At 47.5% G+C, this 25,576-nt stretch overlaps 1 protein-coding gene across 1 annotated transcript; it reads right to left on the reverse strand.

Annotated features, from left to right (window-relative positions):
• Nucleotides 1–9,797: 9,797 nt before the first annotated feature.
• On the reverse strand, nt 9,798–24,174 carry LOC142564123 (uncharacterized). Its single transcript, XM_075674979.1, has 5 exons — nt 24,018–24,174; nt 16,233–16,589; nt 13,893–14,109; nt 11,875–12,093; nt 9,798–10,692 (listed from the first exon to the last, which is right to left on the reverse strand). Exons 2-5 carry the CDS (start codon nt 16,559–16,561, stop codon nt 9,994–9,996), a joined length of 1,464 nt encoding a protein of 487 aa, XP_075531094.1. The 5' UTR covers nt 16,562–16,589; nt 24,018–24,174; the 3' UTR covers nt 9,798–9,993.
• Nucleotides 24,175–25,576: the final 1,402 nt, after the last annotated feature.

Genomic DNA, 25,576 nt, shown 5'->3' on the forward strand with positions numbered 1-25,576 from the left:
ATCAAGTACATATTGCTCCCAAGTTGTTGCAGCTACTCAGCTGCAAGCAAATTTTGTTAATGCCGTTCAACTTAACAATTATTATGGGCAGTTACGTATTTTTTTATTACTGCTCCGGATGCTGTGCGATAAAAAATTTGTAGGAATTTGAAAGAACCCTATACCTGGCATCTTTCCAGGCAGGTATTTTAGCCCATTCGTTTTTTTTTCTAGCTGCTAAAGAAAGCCCGCAAAAAATGAAAAATAACACGTGGCTAACCGTTCGGCCGCATCAAAAAGCAGCGCCTTCGTACAAGCTCCGTAGCAGTTAGTGGCGGAGCTACTGCTTAATCTGAGGCACCACGCACGCGACAGCGCAGCGGCGCAGATCACCCATTAACTCCCGTGGAACGTGTCAGAGGGCGCTGCTTTTTGATGCGGGCTAGGGTGCCTCGATGTAGCGCGCCGCCGTACAAGGTGGTGACACCTTCTGGCTCAGGCCGCGGTCGCCATATTGGGGCGAGTCGCTCGCTGCGTCCGTTCCTTCCAGCGTTGGTAAAACAGGATTGTTGGGGAGCTTGCGAAGGCTTCCGTGTTGTGCGCCACGTGCTGGGCGATTGAACTGTGTTCAGTCCCAAATACCAGCATGCCAGGGGGTTGTGTACCGCTGTGTGCCGTGCTCGACAATGAAAGGCATGCGCTGTTTCCGCTTTCCGCTTGATAAGGAGCGCCTATACGCCTATTCTGCTTCTCATACAAGTATAGCACCTGTCCGCTTTTAGGTACTAGCATTGTGTGGTTAGAATAATGCCGCGAAGCTTTCTTTTGTTTGTTTGATCATTCTTAAAGCGGCCGGCACGCCGCATTATCAGTTTTTCTGTGACACGAGATGCGACCAGATTTATCTCGATTGATCCGAGCCACGCACGACTATGTCGGGTTCCAGAATATTGTCGTTGTCTTTAGCGTGTTATAATAATAATAATATTTGGGGTTTTACGTGCCAAAACCACTTTCTGATTATGAGGCACGCCGTAGTGGAGGACTCCGGAAATTTTGACCACCTGGGGTTCTTTAACGTGCACCTAAATCTAAGCACACGGGTGTTTTCGCATTTCGCCCCCATCGAAATGCGGCCGCCGTGGCCGGGATTCGATCCCGCGACCTCGTGCTCAGTTTAGCGTGTTACCTAGAAGTTTCTTACCGGCTTTAAATTGAGCTCGGCCGATAGCGGCGGGCATCCTGTTCATCGATGACAGCCGAGCGCGTTTGCGGCTATCGCCGCCGCGAAGTTGAAGGATTATAATCTCGGAGCATGGCAACCTTCTTTATGCGAGCAAAGAAGTTTTAAGCTTTGTTTCTTCTTGCGAAAGCAAGACACAATCGAAGCCTACTGCATGTTACGCACTTTATAAACTCTCATGCCAGACAGCACCGAAAGGCGTTCCTTCACAAAGCAGTCAATCTAGTCAAGCAATTCATCGGTTTGAGCATCCCAGTTGGCCAACGCAGACCTAGCTGCACAGTAGTCATTTCCTCTGAGATATATGCATGCAAGCATGCGCTATTTTATTTCTGTGTGTAAGAACACTCTAAGAACAGTTTACACCCTTTGGCGTGCCCCTTCTGCCACACAACGATAATCGTCATCTACCTTGATGCGTTTCCTTTCTTCAAAACGCCGCGCCTGCTACTTTCCTGTCGGGAATGCTATCATGCTGATAACGCGCATGCCGTTCGTTACTGGAAAGTCCCGGGCTCGCAGCGTTAAATAAAGAAAACGCATCAAGGCAGATGACGATAATCGTTGTGTGGCAGAAGGGGCACTCCAAAGGGTGTAAACTCTTCTTAGAGTGAAGCGCTTGTGATTCCGAGTAACTGTCATCATCATCGTCATCAGCCTGGCTACTCCCACTGCAGGGCAATGGCCTCTCCCATACTTCTCCAACTACTCCGGTCATGTGCTAATTGTGGCCATGTTGTCCCTGCAAACGTCTTAATCTAATCCGCCCACCTAACTGTCTGCCGCCCCCTGCTACGCTTCCCTTCTCTTGGAATCCAGTCCGTAACCCTTAATGACCATCGGTTATCTTCCCTCATAATTACATCTCTTGCCCATGCCAATATTTTTTTCTTGGTTTCAACTAAGATGTCATTAACTCGCGTTTGTTCCCTCACCCAATCTGCTCTCTTTTTATCCCTTAACGTTACACCCATCATTCTTTTTTCCATAGCTCTTTGCGTCGTCCTCAATTTAAGTAGACCCATTTTCGTAAGCCTTCAGGTTTCTGTCCCTTACGTGAGTACTGGTAAGACACAGCTGTTATACACTTTCTTTTTCAGTGATAATGGCAACCTGCTGTTCATGATCTGAGAATGCCTGCCAAACGCACCCCAGCCCATTCTTATTCTTCTGATTATTTCAGTCCCATGATCCGGATCAGCGGTCACTACCTGCCCTAAGTAGATGTATTCCGTTACTACTTCCAGTGCCTCGCTACCTATCGTAAACTGCTGTTTTCTTCCGAGACTGTTAAATATTACGTTAGTTATCTGCAGATTAATTTTTAGGCCCACCATTCTGTTTTGCCTCTCCAGGTCAGTGCGCATGCATTGCAATTGGTCCCCTGAGTTACTAAGCAACGCATTGTCATCAGCGAATCGCAAGTTACCAAGGTATTCTCCATTAACCCTTATCCCCAATTCTTCCTAATCCAGGCCTCCTGTAAACACGCTGTGAATAGCATTGGAGAGATCGTATCTCCCTGCCTGACGCCTTTCTTTATCGGGATTTTGTTGCTTTCTTTATGGAGGACTATGGTGGCTGTGGTGGCTATGGTGGCTGTGAGGACTATGGTGGCTAGACTTGAGGAGGGAACGGAAGAAACTGGTACACAAGAAGCCAATCAATGAGTTAGCGGTAAGAGGGAAACTAGAGGAATTCCGGATCAAGCTACAGAACAGGTACTCGGCTTTAACTCAGGAAGAGGACCTTAATGTTGCAGCAATGCACGACAATCTCATGGGCATCATTAAGGAGTGCGCAATAGAAGTCGGTGGTAACGCCGTTATTCAGGAAACCAGTAAGCTATCGCAGGAGACGAAAGATCTGATCAAGAAGCGCCAATGTATGAAAGCCTCTAACCCTACAGCTAGAATAGAACTGGCAGAACTTTCTAAGTTAATCAACAAGCGTAAGACAGCGGACATCAGAAACTATAATATGGATAGAATTGAACAGGCTCTCAGGAACGGAGGAAGCCTAAAAACAGTGAAGAAGAAACTAGGAATAGGCAAGAATCAGACGTGTGCGTTAAGAGACAAAGCCGGCAATATCGTTACCAATATGGATGAGACAGTTCAAGTGGCTGAGGAGTTCTATAGAGATTTATACAGTACCAGTGGTACCCACGACGATAGTGGAAGAGAGAATAGCCTAGAGGAATTCGAAATCCCACAGGTAACGCCAGAAGAAGTAAAGAAAGCCTTAGGAGCTATGCAAAGGGGGAAGGCAGCTGGGGAGGATCAGGTAACAGCAGATTTGTTGAAGGATGGTGGTCAGATTGTTCTAGAGAAACTGGCCACCCTGTATACGCAATGCCTCATAACCTCGAGCGTACCGGAATCTTGGAAGAACGCTAACATAATCCTAATCCATAAGAAAGGGGACGCCTAAGACTTGAAAAATTATAGACCGATCAGCTTACTGTCCGTTGCCTACAAAGTACTTACTAAGGTAATCGCAAATAGAATCAGGAACACCTTAGACTTCTGTCAACCAAAGGACCAGGCAGGATTCCGTAAAGGCTACTCAACAATAGACCATATTCACACTGTCAATCAAGTGATAGAGAAATGTGCAGAATATAACCAACCCTTATATATAGCTTTCATTGATTACGAGAAAGCGTTTGATTCAGTCGAAACCTCAGCAGTCATGGAGGCATTACGGAATCAGGGTTTAGATGAGCCATATGTAAAAATACTGGAACATGTCTATAGCGGCTCCACAGCCACCGTAGTCCTCCACAAAGAAAGTAACAAAATCCCTATAAAGAAAGGCGTCAGACAGGGAGATACGATATCTCCAATGCTATTCACAACATGTTTACAGGAGGTATTCAGAGGCCTGGAGTGGAAAGAATTGGGGATAAAAGTTGATGGAGAATACCTTAGCAACTTGCGATTCGCTGATGATATTGCCTTGCTTAGTAACTCAGGAGACCAATTGCAATGCATGCTCACTGACCTGGAGAGGCAAAGCAGAAGGGTGGGTCTGAAAATTAATTTGCAGAAAACTAAAGTATTGTTTAACAGTCTCGGAAGAGAACAGCAGTTTACGATAGGTAGCGAAGCACTGGAAGTGGTAAGGGAATACATCTACTTAGGGCAGGTAGTGACCACGGATCCGGATCATGAGACTGAAATAACCAGAAGAATAAGAATGGGCTGGAGTGCGTTTGGCAGGCATTCTCAAATCATGAACAGCAGGTTGCCACTATCCCTCAAAAGGAAAGTGTATAACAGCTGTGTGTTAGCAGTACTCACATATGGGGCAGAAACCTGGAGGCTTACGAAAAGGGTTCTGCTGAAATTGAGGACGACGCAACGAGCTATGGAAAGAAGAATGATGGGTGTAACGTTAAGGGATAAGAAAAGAGCAGATTGGGTGAGGCAACAAACGCGGGTAAACGACGTCTTAGTTGAAATCAAGAAAAAGAAATGGGCATGGGCAGGACATGTAATGAGGAGGGAAGATAACCGATGGTCATTAAGGGTTACGGACTGGATTCCAAGGGAAGGGAAGCGTAGCAGGGGGCGGCAGAAAGTTAGGTGGGCGGATGAAATTAAGATGTTTGCAGGGACAACATGGCCACAATTAGTACATGACCGGGGTAGTTGGAGAAGTATGGGAGAGGCCTTTGCCCTGCAGTGGGCGTAACTAGGCTGATGATGATGATGATGATGATGATGATGATGATGATGATGATGATGATGATGATGATGATGGTGGTGGTGGTGGTGGTGGTGGTGGTGGTGGTGGTGGTGGTGGTGGTGGTGGTGGTGGTGGTGGTGGTGGTGGTGGTGGTGGTGGTGGTGGTGGTGGCTGTACAGCCGCTATAGATATCTTTCAGTATTTTTACATACGGCTCGTCTACACCCTGGTTCCGTAATTCGTCCATGACTGCTGGGGTTTCGACAGAATCAAATGCTTTCTCGTAATCAATGAAAGCTATGTATAAGGGTTGGTTATATTCCGCACATTTCTCTATCACATGATTGATACTGTGAATATGGTCTATTGTTGAGTAGCCTTTACGAAATAATGTATGGTCCTTTGGTTGACAGAAGTCTAAGGTGTTCCTGATTCCATTCGCGATTACCTTAGCAAATACTTTGTAGGCAACCGACAGTAAGCTGGTCGGTCTGTAATTTTGCAAGTCCTTGACTTCCCCTTGTTTATGGATTAAGATTATGTTCGCGTTCTTCCAAGATTCCGGTACACTCGAGGTCATGGGGTCGCGAGTAAATGTGCAAGACCTTTATACACCCGAATTTGCTGGGGCAAGCGCATGCTAAACAATAATATCGGCCGACGCTTCATTACCCGCCGTATCTGCGCTCGCCCCATTATGGCGGACGCGAAAGCAGTGTCTCCACCCTGACGGCCTACATCGAGGTATTCTAATGCGGGTTGGCGGTTGGTCACGTTATATTTCTTTTCCTTTTTCGCGATGTTTCTTGATCAGCCGGACAAAAATAAACGGAAGAAAAGTACCCGTCTGAAGACGTGGCAGTTTTAGGTTTCCTGTTTCAATTCTGTACAATTTCTTCATTTTATTGCATGCCTTTACAGCAAGTAATTTTTAATGAGGTAGTTGCAATTATTTATACATTGAACGACGCCAACAAAATATTACTGGCGCTGCTCTACTCGACTGGACAATATGCGCTTGGTTATGGTCGAGTAGTAAGGCACGTCCTTTTTAAAAAAAACGGGATGCGTGCGACACCCCGTATATATAGGGGAATCATTTTAAAGTTTTACAGAATTTCTGAGAATCACCTGTTGCAAATAACATAATTCTAGTCCACGGGCTACATAGTTTAGGGAGGGGACATTACTGACACATGAAATCGAAACCCGTATTCTGGTAAATAATAAAAAGCCACTAATTCATAATTAATATCTTTACAACACATATGACAATTTACCAATCGCAGCCAATGAGTTTGTAAAGCGTATCCTTTTGGAATTAACTTCCTGATTGAAACCACTTGGGAGATATGTGCCATCGAACTCGCCATAAATATGTACTGTTGTTCCCCTAAAATTGTAGCGAAATGGCCCTTTAAGCATTGAAGCACAAAAATAACTGGAGCATCCATATATGTCTTCCTATAATTTGGGAAATAATATGTCGGAATTGGTGTCTTCGGGCAAGTTAATTCCAAGTGGACACGTCTTACGAACTTACTGGCTACAATTCGTAAATTGCAATATGTGCCGTAAAACAATTAGTTAGGAACTTACGTCAGTGAATTTTCGTTAATTAGTTGAATATCTGCTTAGAATTTCGCCATCCACACGCATAAATTGCAAAAGTATTGGTCATGCTGCTTCATGCTGTTAACAGACATGCTTATTGTTGAAAACGTATCAGCTTCAGCTTTTCAGTGCATTACTGTAGGCTCATTTAAACCAGACAAGTGTAGCAGATCACTAGCGAAGTTCTTTTACTTTACCCACTGCCGATATGCAACATCTGTGGCATAAATGGAAGACGTCATCTCATGCTTGACGAAAGCAGCATTAGTTCCACAGCCACGACGGCTGGCACGCACTCACAAGAATTCAGCTTTCATAACACGTTCGCATCTGAAGTAGAATTTTGTATTCCTACAAGTTTAACACAGCTGTCGGACGATTTACCGCCAGGAAAACAAGAACGAAACCTCTTAATTTTGTGACGTGACGCGCCTCCACTTTTTCCCGCCTCTTTCTGAATGCGCCGGTAGCGAAAGTCTGCGCCACCCTTCAACACACTTTCCTCTCCACGCATTTCCTTTGTTTGGCGCTAAGCAGGCTTGGAAGGGAAGTGGGGGAGAGAGCGCTGCAAAGCGCGAAGCATCCGGGCATTTGCGAGTATAGTGCATGCCGTGTAAGCATCCCCCTTTCTCTCTTGCGGTCAAGGTCAAACATGGCGCGCTGTGGGCTGCGCTGTTCCCGGAAGTGAGCAAGTTCGACGCTGTCAGAGTTTCTGCAGTTTAGCAGTTTTCGTAAACGCCGTTACCGTTTCTGCTCAGCGTTCGTCCGAATCCCTGTTTTGCTTCGGAGCTGAAGCCTTCGTGCGGAGGAAGCAGTGGTGGCTGGCGCCGTTCAGCTGGCATCACGGCACTGCTGGCTGGCATCACGGCACTGCTCATTCGCTGGTCGTGCTGCTATAAACTAAGTTTCTGTCATTGCCTATGATGAATCTGAGCGAGCTTTAAGCAAAACATCTCATTTTTGAGTGAGCCTGAGTACCGACATACGGTGAAGCGACTAGAAGTAAAGCAGTGGGGCACACACTCGCAATAAGAATTGCACCAGACAACTAGCGTTGGAAACTAAGCCCGCATGTCGATGAAATGGTTTACTTCTAATAGTAGAAAACGAAAAGCAAAAGAATGATGGTAGCCTTTTTAAGCACATTGGTGAGGGAGGGTGATCAAATTTTCCAACGCGAGGGTAACAGTGAGGTGAGCATGCTGCTCGCATCGTGAGGGTGAGGCGGGGAAAGAAGAAATGAGGGCATGTTCACACCTATGGTGCTAACAAACCATCGAATTCTAAAAAAAATGGACACATCTAAAAGTAATAACCTTGTATTCTGTCTGTTTCCTTGCTTTAAGCTACCAGTTCAGCTGTTGTTCTTTTACTATTTTCTACTACAGTTTCCTACATTCTCACAATTCTTCTATTGTAAATAAAGTCGCACACTTGGGACCTCTCGACGAATACTTGGACGTGCTATCAAAACATAAATAACGTTAACCCTATTTCCAAACAGTATGCAGTCAACAATTCTTTCCTATAAAACCGCATTCTGGGAGATTCGTATCTGTAGCTCTGTGCGCGTTCTACCATGTATATAACATGTATACAGGTGTTATACGTTATACGCGTAATACGCTATATAAGTGTATAGACACGCATATAAGCAGTTCCAAAAGCTTATTCGCGCTTTTTTTATTTCTTGTTTCCGATCACTTGGCACTCGATCCCCTACCTTTACACCTGCAAAACTTCATTATATTGTTTGTGACCCGATAGCTAGCTTGATTGTACTCTATTGAAGAAACATTTTTCATCATGAGTCAGCGCTTGTTCCTTCCCTTGTTTTCAGTCCACCATGTAGTGTTGCACTGTATTAAATTAACGATGGATCTAGTCTAGATTACTCAAATGAGCCTTTTGTTTTTTCAACGGCGCGAATGGAAAAACGCTGCGTCATCTCCCATAACGCGCTGCAATATTGCGTCCCTCAAGCCTCTAAAAAAAGGCACAATTCCGCGAATCTTACATTGTGGAAATTACGACGGAGATACTGCCTCTCGTCGCTGTTTATTAAACCATGTGCAGCTTAACCAGTGGCCGAGTGTTACATATAAGACTGTGCTGGGTGCTGGCGTTTCCGCTGCAGGATTGCCATCGCAATCGGAAGTGCCGCGCACTGAGCAGCATCATGGAGCCAACGCAGCGAAGGCCACTAGCCTGGCCTGTCTTTGTCTTCCAGGCTGAGGCCTCAACGGGCCACTTCGCCAAGCCACGTCCATCACAGTAGACAACGTCCTAAAGCTCACTCACCAAGGATTGCACGACCATCTTGTCAAAGAAAGTTTTACCATCACCGTGAATATTCACTGCTATAGATGTCTAGCCTGTTCGCAAACGTGTCCCAATTTACGGAAAATACCAACATTGGAGACAAAGATGGTCACAGCAGCACTAGCGGCAGGCGTTCACCAGAGCACACGAGACTACAATCACCCAGACTATATTCTACCTACCTGCTTGTGAAAAAAGCACGGCGCGAAGCGACTATGCAGCACAAAACTGGTTCTCACGTATATTATGCTTGACAAAAGCGTCACAAAGTAGTGCCTCCGATGCCGCTGTGCCCGACTCTCTCTCCGGTGTACCGGAATTCCGTCAAATACATAGCCATTTAAGGACACGACACAATTTTCTAATGACCAGGTGATTGTCGTCCAGCGAGCTCGTGTCGCATATGTTTTCAATTTTTTTTCTGTAAAGCTCAAAAACAGGGGACGAACAGGCATATAGCGAACGACACACCGCGCTCGTCTCGTTCCCTTTGCACGTTTTTGCACTGTACGGCAAATTATGACATGCCATCACACCCGACCGTATCAGTCTTCGTGTTCTACTGAAAACTGCAATTTTGCAAAGCTATGTGGGCCATCTAGGTTTTACATGTGCATGCACATAGTCAAGACTTCGACGAAAGTTGGTTGTGTCGGGTTTCGTAAAGAAGAAATCATTGCGGTCACTGACCAAGTCAGGGCGTCATGTTTCATGGCACAGGAAGCGTTCCACCGACGCCTGTCTGTGGCTCCAACGAAAGGACCCGCGCGGCCCCAAGAACTTCCTTTCTTAACGCATCTACTTGGTGAGCGACTGTGACCAAATTCTTCATATACGCATCATGTACAGTGGGGGGAAGACAAATTAATACAGTATTTGCCAGCGTGTCGAACGGAAGCCACTAGATATTCGAAAAGCAGCGGAGAGTGGAAGGCATTGTCGCACGTCAGAGCGGCCGAAGCAGACATTTAATCATTGCTATTCCTAGCGCGCACGCGCAATGCCAAGTCTCCATACCAGGTGCTTGCTTCGTCAGAGGGCGCAGAATGCAGTTTGGAAGGCGCTCGCAGATCGCTTATGATTTTTCCCCAGCCCATACTTTATTGGGAAAACCTGGCGCACTTTCAGTCACGGAGAAACGCTTAAAGCAGACCTCTCATGAACACGTTCCGCCACATATCATTCTGCTGGGAGTCCATCTTGGGGAACTCCGCGGTGCAGGCCGTGCACGTGGTCCAGGCCAGCCTCACTCGCGGATGGTAGCTGCCCACGAATAACCGAATGTCGTAGCTGTCCGTGCACAACCTCACCAAGGACGGCGCCGATCGCATCACGTCGCGTAAGTCTGCGATCGAAACCTGCAGCTTCGTCACAGGTAGATCGGTGCCCAGCGTGAGCCGCCGTAGGTGCTCATGCCGGGGCCTTGGCGTACTCATCGGCCCTCCCACGAACATCATCACTGTCCAGTAGTTCTCGAGTCTCAAATCGGTCAGGCCGGGGGCCGCGCGTAGGAGTCCGAAGAACGGCTTCTCCGCGATGCCGTCCGCCAGCGCGAGCGACCTGAGCTTCGGAAACGCGTCGCACGGAATGTCCTCGTCACGAACTTCGCTTCCCGAGAGAGACAGGCTCTGGAGCTGCTCGCAGGTTTCGGAGATCGTCCGGAGGCTCACGTCAGTAAAGCACACCAGCTTCAGATGCGTCAGCGACAGTTCTTCCAGGACCGGGGTCAGCCGGTCGAAGCGGCACAGGTCCTGGGTGTCGTCCGAGCACATCAGGCACAAACGCGTGAGCTGTGCAAACTTGGGGATCCGGGAAATGACCTCGGGTTTCACGGCAGCCACCTGTGCGACGTAAATCAAAAATGAGCGGTATGACAGTGGAATGTGAAGCATCTGTAGTACATGCTTAGCCTTGACAACACGGTGGAAATATGTTTGCTTTTTTTTGCCAGTGCCACGATAATCGAAAGCGGATGTGCACCGATATGATGATAGCTGCAATATCTTTCAGAGCAAGGAGAACGAAACAGTTTTTTACACTCACTGCGCTGTACATTGTGTTTAATGCGCATGAAACCACCCTGATTAGTACACTTGTGCCTCTCTCAAGAATTCAAGCTAAGCGGCGTTAACTTCGTGCGCGCGCATTTGGATTTACGAGCATGCATTTTTAGCAAACGTGAGACTTGGTGTCTTACTGGCTTTGGCATTACACGCTGCTTAGCACAAGGTCGCGGGATCAAACCCCGGCCGCAGCAGTCGTATTTTGACAGGAGCAAAATGGAAAAACGTCGGTGTAGCGTGCGTTGGGCACGTCAAAGAACTCAAGGCGGTTAAAACTAATTCGTAGTCACCTGTACGACTTGTTTAATAATCAGATCGTCACTGTGGCACGTAAAACTCCAGAAATTATTAGTACGAAATAAAATCATGCTTTTCTACTAATATCTTACCACCTTCACTATGATCACCTACATAAGTATCCCATCATTTTAACATGGTCGGCTATCAACCGTTCATTTAACATTTCCCATGTCTGTCCCGCTGTCCGACCTGTCCAGTCATCTGAACGGGGACGTATGGAATGGGCATCCACGAAAGTTTATGCGCGTCAATGCTTTCAGAAAGGCTTCTCGCTGCTAAGAGCAAATTAACCTAGGTACACCTGCAAACATCAAGCATACTTGGTTTACTGATCAGACCTCTATCCTTATAAAGCGGCTGATAAGCTCTTAACCAAGAAACTCGCGATAGATTCAATACAATCCAGGCGAGCACGGTCACGTAGGCGTCCGCGAATGTATGTCACCACCGTGAAAAATCCAAAATCAGCTAATTGTGGTTCCTGAAAATTACTGTGCCTAATTTAGCTTTACCCACTAGCAGCTGATATGCTGTTTTGTTGCATGCAGACACAGTGTTCGCGGAGATTAGCGATACAGCGAGTTAACGATCGGTCGACCTTCCTGCGCAAGATAAGCCGCGATGCGTAACTGAGCATACAGTCATGGTACAAAATGTGACCTGGAGCTGCTCAATATCTGGATACTGCTTGAGGGCCATGTCCATGGTATTCCCATCGGCTTTGCTCAGTATGGTGTATTTGCCACCAGCAAGTCGTGCTATGCCGCCGAGTCTCAGCTCCCGGCAGCTCTCGAGCAATGGCAGATTGTACCACTCCCCCGATTGGGCCTGGTCGGTCATCTTAACGATGTACTCCATGGGCGCCTGAACCTGGGAGAACTGCGACAAAATGAGTTCGAAAACAATAAATCGCTGTCGTAACACGCGCAAAACAGTCACGGACACAAAAGGAAGACGATGAACACAAGCGTTGACTCGCAACTAAAGGTGCATTCTAGAATCAACAAGATGAAGTAACAAAGCTGGACAACTAAACCAAACAAGTCAAAGATTTTGTTAGCCATCTAAAAAAACTACGAAATTACCAACCCCGCGGCTTTGCCAAGTTTGCTTTAGTAGCATATATTTCTCATTTATCACACGTTTAGCCAAAAGGAAAATTTTATTGCAATTGGCCTTTAATAGAAATGTTTTATCATGGTTCAGAATGACCTTAAGCAACCTACAATTGGTGCCAAAGTTTTGCAGACCACGGGGTCTGAGTGAAAGCTTAGCATCTCTGCTGCCTGGCACGCAGCCTGCTTTAATATTTCCATCTAGTACATCATGGTGTACTTCACGGCTGCAGTCACGAATTCATGAGAAGTGCAATATTTCCACTGACCACGGTGTTCGTGGCTGCTTACCCTGTGTTACGCTATCACAGCAGAATCTGTGCGCTCTCTATTGGAGTCAGGCATGAACATGACGTAATTTCCTGCTGTTCTTTTTTTCTTCTTTCCTCGTGTGGATATATGTTCGTTTTATTGCATGCGAGCCAAAATTTATCGTGCGCCATCACGAATCCACGTTCATTGCTAGGGCACCTTATTTTGTGAACGGTTCGATGTGTTCATACTGCTCGTCTTTCGCATTCGCCAGTGCCGTTTGTAGGCTACGAAAAGCCAATTAATACCCAGAAATGCCTGATGATGCGGCCGTAAACAATTGAAGTAAAATGTTCTAATGACGTTTACAGTAAAGAGGTGAGCCTCTAGTTGGTCGAGTTTTGCGCAGGGTCGTCAGCCTCACGGAAAAGAAGATACGTTCAGTGATTAAAAGAAACGCCTTCGGTGATTGAAGCCGTAAATGTATACATTCTTTGGTATCACGTATACAACATACGGCACAACATTCGTTTCAATAAAAAACTAGCACAAAACAGACAGCTAAACCAGATCACCGACAACAAGGCGCTCCTGATAACAATGCGAAGCACGTAGCTCCCCCCGCATACGTTTTCCGGTAAAGATTACTGTTGTGCAAGCTACGCAACAAGCCTAGCAACTGATTTAATTGTTGTGGCAGCATTGCCATGCGTAGGCAACGCCTAGTTTTGACTACCGAGGAGCAGCGTGAATACGTGGAGCGGCAAAGGGAAAAGAAACGGCAAAACGACCAGCGTCGGCGTGCTGCCGCTGGTCGTATGGCCGTGGAATTCTAGCTCAGGGGAAGTGCGCACGGCCGCGGTCTCCTGTGGCTGAATAATGCGCCGGAGGAGGAATTGTGCACTAAAGCATTGCGCACCCCCCCTCAGCACTTGTAGTGGTGGTCTTCAACAGCTTCGCTTGGACATCCACTTTGGCAGGGCAGGGATGGCGAGTCAGTTTTTTCTTTTTTTGTCACACTAATGTTTTCTTACATTGCTTCTTGTCAGAGACCATCACAAGTTGTAATCACCTTGCCCCCTCCGTTGCAGCTACGGAAGATGGCAAGGCATTCAAGACGACCAGTACGAACCATTTTTCTAAATAGGTGCACTTCACTTTCTTTTTTTTTACTCTAACAATGATCATGTAGTCATGCAATCTGTAATGCCGGACAGACAGACGGACAGACAGACACATAGACGAACGGAACGGACGTAAGGGCGGACAGACATGGTGCATGTCTGTCTTGAGTGGGCGTGGTGTCCTCACCTCGGGACAGCAGGCAAAGAGATTCGTGAGTGTGAAAGGACCGAGAAAGAGCTCGTCGGTGCCTATGCCGGGCGTGTTGCCGCATAGTCTTTTGAGGCGCGAGATGGGCCTGTTGCCTTGCTCGTGCGCCTTCTCTATGCGCTGGCAGTTGAGGTTGTGAAAGAGGACGAGTGCAAGGACATCTGGAAACCAGGCCGTCAGGTCCACCACGACATCCCTGAGTGATTGGCAGATTGAGTATGCCGATTAGAACCAGTGCGAAGGAAGAAAGGCGTGGGGAAAAATAACGAGTGCTTAGCCGCACTGTGTTTCTTTCCAAACGTGCATAGTGAATCCACACACTGCTCTATACTCAACGTTGGCGTGATTTGCTGATGCTAATGTGAAAACACAATACGTGTAGTCTTTTTGTGTGTTTTTTCTCCATGTGAAGCAGTTAGCGTGTAAACGTTGCACTAGGTGCTGCTTCTCTGCTGATTAGGAATCCCATACACTTATTCACTCAATACGCCAACTTATGCACTGACATCTACGGCCAATGAAGTATTACTTCGGTCCCAGTGAATACTGCAGCATTCACAAGTGAAGCCTGGCACTCTGGTTCCTTTTCCGCTCTTCGCTGCAGTCTCACAAGCCTGGGTTCTGTCGCCGGGCTCCCCTACCCTCCCATGGCCTCTGATGACATCCCGGTCAAGGTATTCGCTGCGCTGCGCTCGTCACCATAGATCGCCCAGACGGCTAGACGCCTACGCTATCCTGATGCAAACCTCGTCTGAATACAAAACTCACCGAGGTTGTCGGTAAAAAGAATATTCCACCGCCACGTCGGCTTTGTTGCGTAGCACTACCAGGGCTAATCTTGCACACATAGAAGTGTACCAAGCGAGTGGACGGCAGGATAGCTACAGCGCGGTAGCATTCCATGATATAGAGTGCCGGCCGCGTAGCGCGGAAGACGTGGGTTCGACTCCCACTTGCGGCAAGTTCTCCGTTCACTCGTATTCCTTTTTCTCATTTCTGCATTTCAATTAAACATAGCAATCGATTTCTCCTCTGCCTTCAGTGGTTTCATTGTCTGCTTTCTTCATGTAGTTGTAGCTGACGAACTGCCCAGCCTTTCGGGTCTCCTTATTCTACTCTCTCACTATAACGAGAGCTTACTTCTACAGGACATTGATTCCTCACGTGACGCTGTTGTTCTGTTTAAAGAAAACGTCGTTTAGGGGATCCTCTATGAAATCTTCGATTAAACTTTACTCTTACGATGCTCGTTTTTTTTTGTATCACTGCTCACGGTTTGGACCACAGAAATATTCATGAAGCCATTTTCAATTTCCTGAGCAGGAGCAGAAAAATTCCAAGGCAAGCTTGTACCTCTTCTTCAAGTATTTGCTTTTACTTTGTTTCCTTATTTGTTCTTTTTGTTTGTTTTTTTCAGTAACAGGCAAATATTCACTCTGCATCTACATCAGCTAACTGTACCGGGTCCAGCTTGCCTTTCCCGTGTTGGACTAAAATGCAATATTCATAAAACGCATTCTACGTACTTCCACTGAGTGCTGCGACGCTGACCGCACAAAAGCCTCGCGATGGGCAGGCGACCGCAGATCACGTTCTTATGTACAAGCGCGTTAAACGTGCCTGTTTGCCAGCTCGGACAGCGGTGGCCGTGTTCTTTGAGAGGGCACAGCTTCACCGATTCAATCTCGAAGGCCGCCCAACGGTGAGCCCAGTACGCGATGTACCTGTGGGCCGGTACATCTACACACATTCAGTTTTCCAGTTCTTAATTGTGTTTTAACTTCTTTTATTCAAAATTAAATTTTGAAATTCGTGACCCTTCGAACCCCCGATCTCCAGCCAGTCCGCCAGAGTGGGCTTTATTATTGTACTGAGAAACAATCAATGTATCAACCAAACCGACACAAAACAACGCAACACAACCCAAAGCAACCCAAACCAAACAACTAGCCAGTGAGTGAGCGCGAACTTTATTTAGGCCCTATGGAGAAAGAAATAAATCAATCCTGCGGCTCCACCCAGGCCGACGACGGCCCGGGCCCTCTGGATAGCCTTGAGCTGAGCGATGAGCTCTGTGCTTCTGAGCGCTGAGTCCCAAGAGGACTGATCAGGAAAGTCCGTGCCCGCGTTGGCAGGGCACAGGCAGAGCATGTTTTCGATGTTGTTATATTCGTGGCCGCAGTGTGGGCATTCAGTATAATGGTGTGGACTGACCCTGCTTAGTGTCGTTGGTGTGATGTAGGTTCTAGCCTGCAACTGTCTGTAAGTGTCTGTAAGTAAAAGCATAGACCAACCAGCCAAGTTCACAATAGCGCTTACCGGTTGTGCACGATGACCAGTGTATGCGTCTTGCACAGAACTTCCTGCGCAGCGGCTAGAAAGCCCTTCGCAGACTTGAAGCCGGGGCAGCGAGCAAACAGAACCCTCGGGTAACACTGCTTGACCAAAAAGCTGCGGTGGCCGATGAACCCTCTGTAATCCACCGTGAGTATCGAACGGTCATCGTTTAGTGTGAACTGTTTCGGAATGGTCCGGCCCGCCGGTAGAGGCTTCTCCAACTTCAGCATGACCAGGTCCTCGGCGTCGGCAAGCTCATCCGGGTCTCCGAACTCGCCGAGGTCATCGGCCATCGCCTCTGCACAACTCATGGTTGGCGGGCTGGTTCCGTGCGCGATCCTGCACAGTCGACAGAGCACGAGCACTCCAATTATCTATCGTCATCACTCCGGTAAGACCCGTTTAATGACAACGCATTCATTGCACAGCACCCGTTACACAGGGTGTCCCTGTAAATGGCTGCCATTTTCTTTCTTGCTTAGCTTTTTTTTTTTTGACGCTAATGGCCCTTAAAGTTGGTCAGAAGGAGTTGCCTGTTAAAATCGTGTGTAAGAACAACATGCTTATATCTTCGCGACCGCACTGCCCACAAGCTTTACTTTGGTATCGTTCTGCAAATGGTGAAAAGCTGCCGTTTAACCATGCATGCATCGCGTGCATGAATATCACCATTGCCGCAGCGGGCTTATTTCGACGAGGGAGAAATGCGAAAACACCCGTGTAGATAGATGTAGGTTCACTTTGAAAACCCCCAGGTGGTCCAAATTTCTGGAGTCCCCCACTACGGCGTGTCTCATAATGAGATCGGGATTTTGGCACGTAAAACCCCATAATTCATTTTCTTAATTAAACCCCATAATTTAACTTAACCGGCTACCCAATATTTTTTTCCAATAAAAGTCGATGACACCTAAGCACTTGTTATGAGTCGTGAATGCGGAAGCATTTTTGTCCAGTTGAACACCGCTGAGCAGTCCTTCCAACTCCTAACGGGCAATTGAACGCGTTGATATGCATGGCAAAGCCTCCTAGGTAGCTAAGCATGGACAGCTGGGCTAGTTGGTTGTGATTAGCATTATGAAACATCGTTCCAGCGCACAAATGAACAAGGACGCAAAGAGAAAGACAACACGAACGCCAGTGTTGTCTGGCGTTGGTGTTGTCTTTCTTGTCTGGCGTTCGTGTTGTCTTTCTCTTCTCGTCCTTGTTCATTTGTGCGCTGGAACGATGTTTCATACTCCTAGGTAGCATGAGGCCGGTGCATTTCAATCGTGACACCTTGCTACCTTGCCTGACTGCCGTAAAAGCTAATGGGGACGCTCCCGAGTAAGCCGCAGTGATCGACGTCATCATTCTCGTCATGCCGGGCTTGGCAAGGTAAATTTCGGTCCAAGTAACATGACGTCATAAAGCACAATGTATAGGCTTGCTGTCTAGGAGGGGTTGCTTTAGCCCAGTAAGTGAGACATTCGGCGTCTGAGCGTGGGATTGTAGGCTCGAAACTCACTACCACCAACGTTTTTCCTTTCGAATTTATTGTTCTTTTCTTTAGTGGGCAGCTCTTCGGCGCCCTTTCCGGCGGCGAGCGTCGGTGTCGGCGGCGTAACCGAGCGAACGATCACAACGAAAGATGAAAGAGCGAACGTGAAGCCGGAGATGAAAGACGCGAGCCTCGAACGGCAGAGAGAAATGAAAACGACCTTTTCAGTGACGTCTGCGCGGAAAATTGGCGTCATGCGGACCCGCCCGACCACTCGTTGCGAATTATCATCTCCTCCTATCACCTCTAGATCGCGCTTGATTGATGTGGTGCCGTTCACGCTTGTTCCGATTGTCGTGGTTTGCTATTGTTTTGTAACCTGATTGTATGGGTGCTCAGAATTGTGTAGTACTTCCTGGAATACGCACGACACCAGAAATACAGTGGAACCTTCGACGAATCACGCATAAAAGCCGATGTCCTTGACCCACACATGAGATTTTGGATGATTGCCGATTTTGCTGCAAGTTTCTCTCAAATTCTTTGCTTCACTATATCGCGAAATGAAAACACAGTATATAGCTGCGCTAAAATTTTGCATTAGGGAGTATCGTAATTTTCGGTGAATTTTTTTATGCAATGATTTCTTTATAGCGATTATCGAGGCGTAGTTAGAACAAAGGCGAGAGCTGGCGTGGACAAGGAACGCGCAGATTACAGACTTCCGAGAGCGAGGATGACATCGCGTCACGGCGATGCCCCTCTCCCCTCACGCAACACCTGGCGCCTTCTCGTAGCAGCAGTTGTTTCTTATTTTCGCCCGCTCTGCTCCGTCGAGGCGTAGTTCATGACGTGGCGTCGCAGCCAATGGAGATTTCGTTCGCGTTTCGCTGCTGCCGACGACAGGTTTGCGCCCACAGATGCTGGCGAGTTTTCACAAACAACTGGTGATACTCTTTTATTGCGAAAGCAATACTGCTCGCACTTTCGCCTCATCGGTGGTCGTGGCGCCTCCTTACACAGCTGCGCTTCACGTGACCGTGTGACGTCACGCCAGACCGAGAGACGGGGCCCCAGCTCGCGGCATCGATGGTGGAGGCGAAGCCTTGCGCGCCGCTGCTGCGGCGCTACCGAGAGAGGGTGCTCGCTGGTGTGACGTCACGCCACACCGAGAGACGGGGTCCCAGCTCGCGGCATCGATGGTGGAGGCGAAGCCTTGCGCGCCGCGGCTGCGGCGCTACCGAGAGAGGGCGCTCGCTGGTGTGACGTCACGCTAGGAGGATAAATGGGGCTACAGCTCGGCTCCTCGCAGTGGTCGGCGCGCTGCCTTGCGCTATGTCGGATGATGTATAGCCATAAGTTTAACATAGGGCAACCATGTCCACACCATCAGCCGAACCAAAGCGCCGCCAAGGGTATTGCTTTCGCCATCTTCCAGGCTTAACCAAGCTAAGCCTTCAGCCAATTTTCTTTTTTTTTTGCAGTCGGCTATCCGTTGTTGTTCTTGGGACTGGTTTCAGATACCTTAAAGAACGCGAACGGCGTCATACATAAAGGGACGGGCTCGGCCCAACAAGAGACTCGTTCGGCATGCCGAATGAAGTCCTAGTGTTCCAGATGACGCCTGTCTCCTGCTATTTGAAAGTGCAAGAGAAGCACGCTCGCATTCCATAATAGCGCTGCGTTCTTCTCAGAACAGAATCGTAAAACTTCCAGCCAATCAGTGACGGCCGAAGTTAACCATCCACCAGGCGGAAACTTCCAAAATATCTCCCCCCCCCCCTGCAGTGAAGCACTGTCCTACGTTCATAAAGTATACCCAATGGGTGGACAGTAGTACTAGTTTCGGCATCGGCAATAAAGCGTCACCGTAACACTGGTAGCCAAAGGAAAATTCAGCCAATTTCGCAGATGTGGATCAATCTTTTCAAACTACTGATGAAGAAATTGCGGTCACTGACCAAGTCAGGTGAAAGTCATGATCATGTTACCTGACCAGACGAACTTTCGTCGAACTGTTGACTACTTTTCAACCTACGTAGTAATGATGGAAAGTGACGCAATTATGTTTAGAAATAAATGCGTTTTCGAATATTTTCTTTTTCGGCGCCCTATATCTTTATTTAGTCGCTTCATTTGTAGCGCCAGCAAGCGGCGCTCTCACTCTTATCGCTTCGGCTGCCATTGTGTTCGTCAGCTCCTGCCGCTTTCTATGCAGGTGCGCACTGTTTCGGATGTTCTGCAGTTAAAACATTTTCTTTCCATGCCCGCGAACGTTCCGGCAATGTCGGAAACACTGAGGAAAGGACACAAGGTGTGCTGCGCGGATGTGTGGTGTGGCAACTGGGCGAGGAACACAAGGGCTAAATATTTCCGTTTCCCGGCGGACAAGGGGTAAGCACACTTTTTCTGCTGTCGTTGTGAAGAAAAAAGTGCTGTCCTTATCAAAAGACCTGTAGGACGAAACGAAATATCGTCAGTAGTTTCTTTCTTGCGAATATCTTTTTGGTTTGGCGGGGGGCATTGTTCTTCAGTGTTGCAAAAAAACTGAAGCTGCTTGTTGCATTGCCCATGAAGCGATTGACGCTAGCTGATGCACAGACGGAAATTTTGCTTCAGTATACGTTAGCGGTCGCTCTTAATTTTTTTCCACGAGCAGAAAACTTCCGGATTTATATTTTCTGAAGGTGTTTGAATGTTTGCTACCCGCCGTGGTTGCGAATAGGCTTTGGTATTGTGCTGCTAAGCGCGAGATTGTCGGATTGCATGGCAACTGTGGCCGCATTTGGATGGGGGCGAAATGCAAAAGCAGTGTCTATGCTTAGATTTATGTGCGCGTTAAAGAACCCCAGGTGGTCAGCATTAATCTGGAGTCCCCCACTATACGGCGTCCCTCATGATCAGATCGTGCTTTTGGCACGTAAGACCTTATGGTTTACATTTTTGTTTTTGAATGCTCGCTGCACAAACTGGTTAGACGCTGGAGATCGTTCCGGTGACCAGTTTTTGGCATGACATTAGCACCTTTCAGCATTCATGAACACGGCAGAAGCCAAAATAAATCAGCTTCGTAGCAATCAGCGTTTGCGTTTTGAATTACAAGAAGTTCGAGTTACACGCGTGACTACCGAGGTGCGCTTCACTTTTCAACCTGTGCCTAGAGGACAGAATTTCTTTTTGTCGTCGATTCTTCGTATACTCTCAAAATTGAAAAGATGAGAGATGGCTACCAGGCGCTTCTTTAGGTAGGCCACATCAGGACTTCAGCAGAGGTCATGATCGATGATTAACCCCAAAAAACTCTGCATCCTGACACGAGATACTACCGCGAAAGCGGTAAGGGCCCTGTGTCGCAGAAAATTAGGCGTCGGCGTACCGCGCACAGCGTCCTGCGTCGTTTCTGGAATAATATTTACGAACCACGCATACCCAACCACGCAGACCCTCCGCGTAGCACATGTTATCGAACCAATTGAATTTCTCAAAGTACAATGCGTCGGAAAAATCGCAAAGTACGACTTGCACGCAACCTGAAGACATGATAGCGTCGGATGTTAAGTTTTAAGTTTAATGCTTGCGCCTCATTATTGTGTAGACATCGAAATTCTGTTAGTTGTCTTGGAAATGTGTCATTTATTCCTAGGTCATGATAGAACGAACCAAGTGCATTACAAATTTTAAGAAACACCGGCAATGTGAATTGTGAGGAATTTCGTAATGATACCTTGTTAGCAATATTACAGCTCTGTCTTACATGTTGCATCGCTAAAGAAAAGCTAAAATTATATCTTCAATATAATTTGATAATATTTATCGGCACATAAGCACGAGCACAGCTATTCTTAAAATTTACTAGGTATAGCATGGTTTTTTGGACTAGCAAGTATACCCTTTGTACGGCATAAAAAAGGAAGTCGTTTTACTAGCATGCGAAAGATGTGAGTTGGCTGCTCTAGAACATCGTTTATTATTCACAAACAATTTCGCCAGAATTACTTTGGTAGAGGTGTTGTGCACAGCGAACAAACATCGCCTCTGTAGCAATATTTTTCTTTCTATAATAAATTGCAGGAAGCTGTCTTATGTATATATGATCGTGGTAGAGAACGGGCCCATTTGTGTTGAATAATGAGATACTAAGCTCCGCATTATTGTATCGTGTATGAAAAATGTCATAGGTTGTTAACGAAAACAGTGAATAAACCACGTTTTCTTGCGTACTTATGTTTTGCCGAAACAAAATAGCCGCGGGCCACGACGTGCTCGCTCTTCCATTAGAAGCCGAAGGGTGCTGAAAACATCTGAAAGAGGAAAACAATCTGAAAGAAATAAATCTAAGCGATGTTGGTTTCCGTTCGCGCTTGCAGAGAAAGTCATGCGCTCGTCGAGCGCAGAGCAGACGACAAGCGCGATGGCGCTTCCCCTCTCGCGCATCCACAAAACCGTTGCCGTGGCAACATGCTTAATTTTTTTTTCTCTAGGACGTTTGGCCTACCAAGCACCCGGGGAGAAACTGGCGTTCATGACGCAATTCCCGTTTATATAGGGGCAAGGGGGGGGGGGGAGTAGTAAACCAGCTTACATAGCTCTGGTATACCCCACAACGCCAAGCAGGTTGCAGGCAGGTATAACGTACCATTTCGTTTTTAATTTTTGCTCAGCACAAGCTTGCTTACCTGTGCCCACGCATTCAAAACGAAAACGTTAATACCAAAAGAAGCATGCCACATGACGTAGAGGAATTGCGCAACAGGCGTTCTTTCCTTGACATCACCACCATGTGAGAGGGCGCATATGGGTCAAACTTGGCGGTTCACTATTGACCAACCAGGGAAGCACGAGCTTTCAATTAAGAAGACAGGCAATGCATGTGTGCGCAGCGCATGTCATGGCTTACAAGTGTGAACCTCCATTTTGCAAGATTTAGGATTCTGGGAAGATGCCAAGAAACTACTGCACGCGAACTTCTGGAAGCCTTTCTAGTATCAAGAAAACGGGCATGGATTGCGTCCGCGATAGTTCTGCGCATCTGTTACTCAGCGAAAGGCATTATTTATTATTCTTTGTCGCAGTGAAGGTGTGCGCGAGCACAAAAATTTGTCTTTTGTTGAAGCATTAAGCGTTTATACATGTACGCGTCGTCGTACAGCCAAGTGACGCGTCCTATCTTCCTTACTGATAAGAATCTAATTTCTTTTTCCGTCAGCGAAACGGATGGTGTGCTGACATATCTGGCTCCTTCGCTGCTAATGACTTTCATCTCTGTGTCAGTTGTCAAAAGCGCTCCCATTTGTTTATCTGAGTGTCTTACTCTGTCTTCGTCTCAAAAGCGCACCCCGCCACAGGTACGCATTGCGGCCGTGGCAGGTAGGCCAATCTACAGCGTATTGCAAACAGCATCGTGTGATGCCCGGCTTTCCATTGACGGGTCGCGAACGTCTCAGCTATCAAGATACGCTGGCTAAAAATGCAGCCTTTGCATTGTGTTTTATATATCTTCATTGCCATTCTCTTGAAAGGCGACACTCAACAAACTCAAGTCAACCGCCTGCCTGAACACCTTGAAACAATCCGCTACGTTACCCTAGTGGCCGTGGCCTTCCGCTGCAGTAAACCGCAGGTCATATGTTTCATTATTGGCCATGACGTCCGAATTTGAACCAAGGCGAAACAAAAACAGAGAGAGTCTCGGGTACCTGGCGTTTTGCGGGCAGCTTTAAATATCCTAAGTGGTTAAAATTAAACCGAAGCCTTCCACGATGGCGTAGCTCTGTGTTTCTTTGGATGTCCAACACAACGAGTCAGCGTATCGTAGTCTCGTTCTGACTCAAATGAACTTGCCACGAGATGTATTTATGTAGAACTAGTAAGCTGAGACGCAGAAGGCGATGTGCTTCGTCTTCGCACTTAATCCCCCTGACCTGTCCGTCATGTAACGTGCACACAATGTTCAGTATCCACCGACCAGCCCAAACTTTCCCCTTCTGCGAAGCTTATTTCGGCGTCACTGTGACGTACGACTCGCAGTATCCTCAGTTCACACGCTACCGACAGCTCCACGCAACAATGTGGCTGTCGCACATCACACTACGTCAGAACATCGTGCTTCTCTTCTTCCAAGCTCATTTGGACATTTACTGCAACCGTTGCCGTCTGCCAACAGCCACATGGCAACAGTCGCGGCAAAAGAAACACCTTGAAGAACTTACGTTAGGCGGCATAGATTTATCTCTACTCCGAGGGGGTAAAAAGAGAAAAAGCATCGTGTCTGACGCTGTATCACTTACTCAAAAAGCCATGCCGGTACCGTCACGAACACGCAGGGAAGACGACACAGCGAGTGAATATCGCGTATGTAGGCCTCGCACGCGCACAACACGCCTCCGCTTTTTCCGGACGTCGTCGCCAGCGCTCGACGCGGCGCAATAGTTTTATCAGCTAACGCTAGCACGGCGATCGCAAGCTGTCAGTCCATGTGGTGGCGCTATCACTCACACTCTCTCGTTTCAGATAAGGCAATTCTGTTGCTGATAAAGTGGCAACAAGATAACGGACGCCACGATCGCTGCCCGTACCCCCCCTCCCACCCCCCCCCCCCCCCGTCACTCAGAGACCACATATTGCGACGATGCATTTTGCTTGCTGTATTCCTCTGTTGTGAGTCTCACCGAGTAGTTGATCCAAGCGAAAGCGGTGTCTCGCAAGAGTGCGAGACAAAGGGCGAAAAAAAGAGAAGAGTTTGAAATGAGATCGGTTCAGAATCCTTCGTACTGTGCGTCTGTAGCACATATTGCTACCATGCAATATACCGGTCGCGATGGCTCTGTCGCTGCGGCGGTCGCCTGCAGAGCTCGAGGTCGCGGACTCGAGTCCCGGCGGTGGCCTTTCTTGTGGAGGCGCAATTGAAGCACTTCAGGTTCGCGTTTAAGGACTCCCGGTTGCCAAAATTATTCTGGGGCATTCCGCAACTGCCTCTGTAGCTCGATAACTGCTGTGCAATGCGCGCGGTAGTGTAACATTGAACAAAAAAAAATAATAATTTCTGCGCATGAATTCTCATTGGCAATCAAAACCCACGGCGCCGTTTCAGGAATTTAACCACACACACACACACACACACACACACACACACACACACACACACACACACACACACACACACACACACACACACACACACACACACAGACGCGCGCGCGCGCGCACGCACACACACGCACGCACGCACGCACGCACGCACACACACGCACGCACACACGCACGCACACACACACGCACACACACACGCACACACACGCACACACACACACACGCACACACACACGCACACACACGAACACACACGCACACACACGCACACACACACGCACACACACACGCACACACGCACACACGCACACACACGCACACACAATCTGATCTGATTTAACCGAATGTGAGGCGAAGACTTATAGGATTCGAAGAATTTTGGTCATGTGGTCGACCTAAACTGCAGAGAATCCATTTATGGCCGATAACACACGTCCCAGTGAGGCATACACGAGTTGGGTGCTCGGTTGATGCTGAACCTAATTGAAAGCAAAGGAATAAAACATGGCGATCGCTGCATGCTTAACAAGAATACACTGGCTTCACTCACAAGATCTCGAGAAGTGCATGTAGTTATGTTAAGTTCCTACCGGTCATTTCTGTAAGGATAAAATTTATAAAGAGGATAATAAAAATAAAACAAGCATCTACGTATAGCGCGCAAGTATTGACAATATGTAAAGTTAATTACGCATATTTCCGAGAAAGGTCTGATAGATATTTATGAAATTTTGGAGGAAAACTTGCGTTGCGTTAT

This window comes from Dermacentor variabilis, chromosome 11 (assembly GCF_050947875.1).
Source record: "Dermacentor variabilis isolate Ectoservices chromosome 11, ASM5094787v1, whole genome shotgun sequence".
Taxonomy (NCBI): domain Eukaryota; kingdom Metazoa; phylum Arthropoda; class Arachnida; order Ixodida; family Ixodidae; genus Dermacentor; species Dermacentor variabilis.

Excerpts from the sequence above, each read along its gene's own strand:
- LOC142564123 (XM_075674979.1), bottom strand. The coding sequence starts at position 16,561 with ATGAGTTGTGCAGAGGCGATGGCCGATGACCTCGGCGAGTTCGGAGAC. Across the intron at positions 14,110-16,232 it reads CTGGTCATCGTGCACAACCG|GGATGTCGTGGTGGACCTGA; the intron begins GTAAGCGCTATT and ends CCAATCACTCAG. Across the intron at positions 10,693-11,874 it reads CAGATATTGAGCAGCTCCAG|GTGGCTGCCGTGAAACCCGA; the intron begins GTCACATTTTGT and ends TACGTCGCACAG.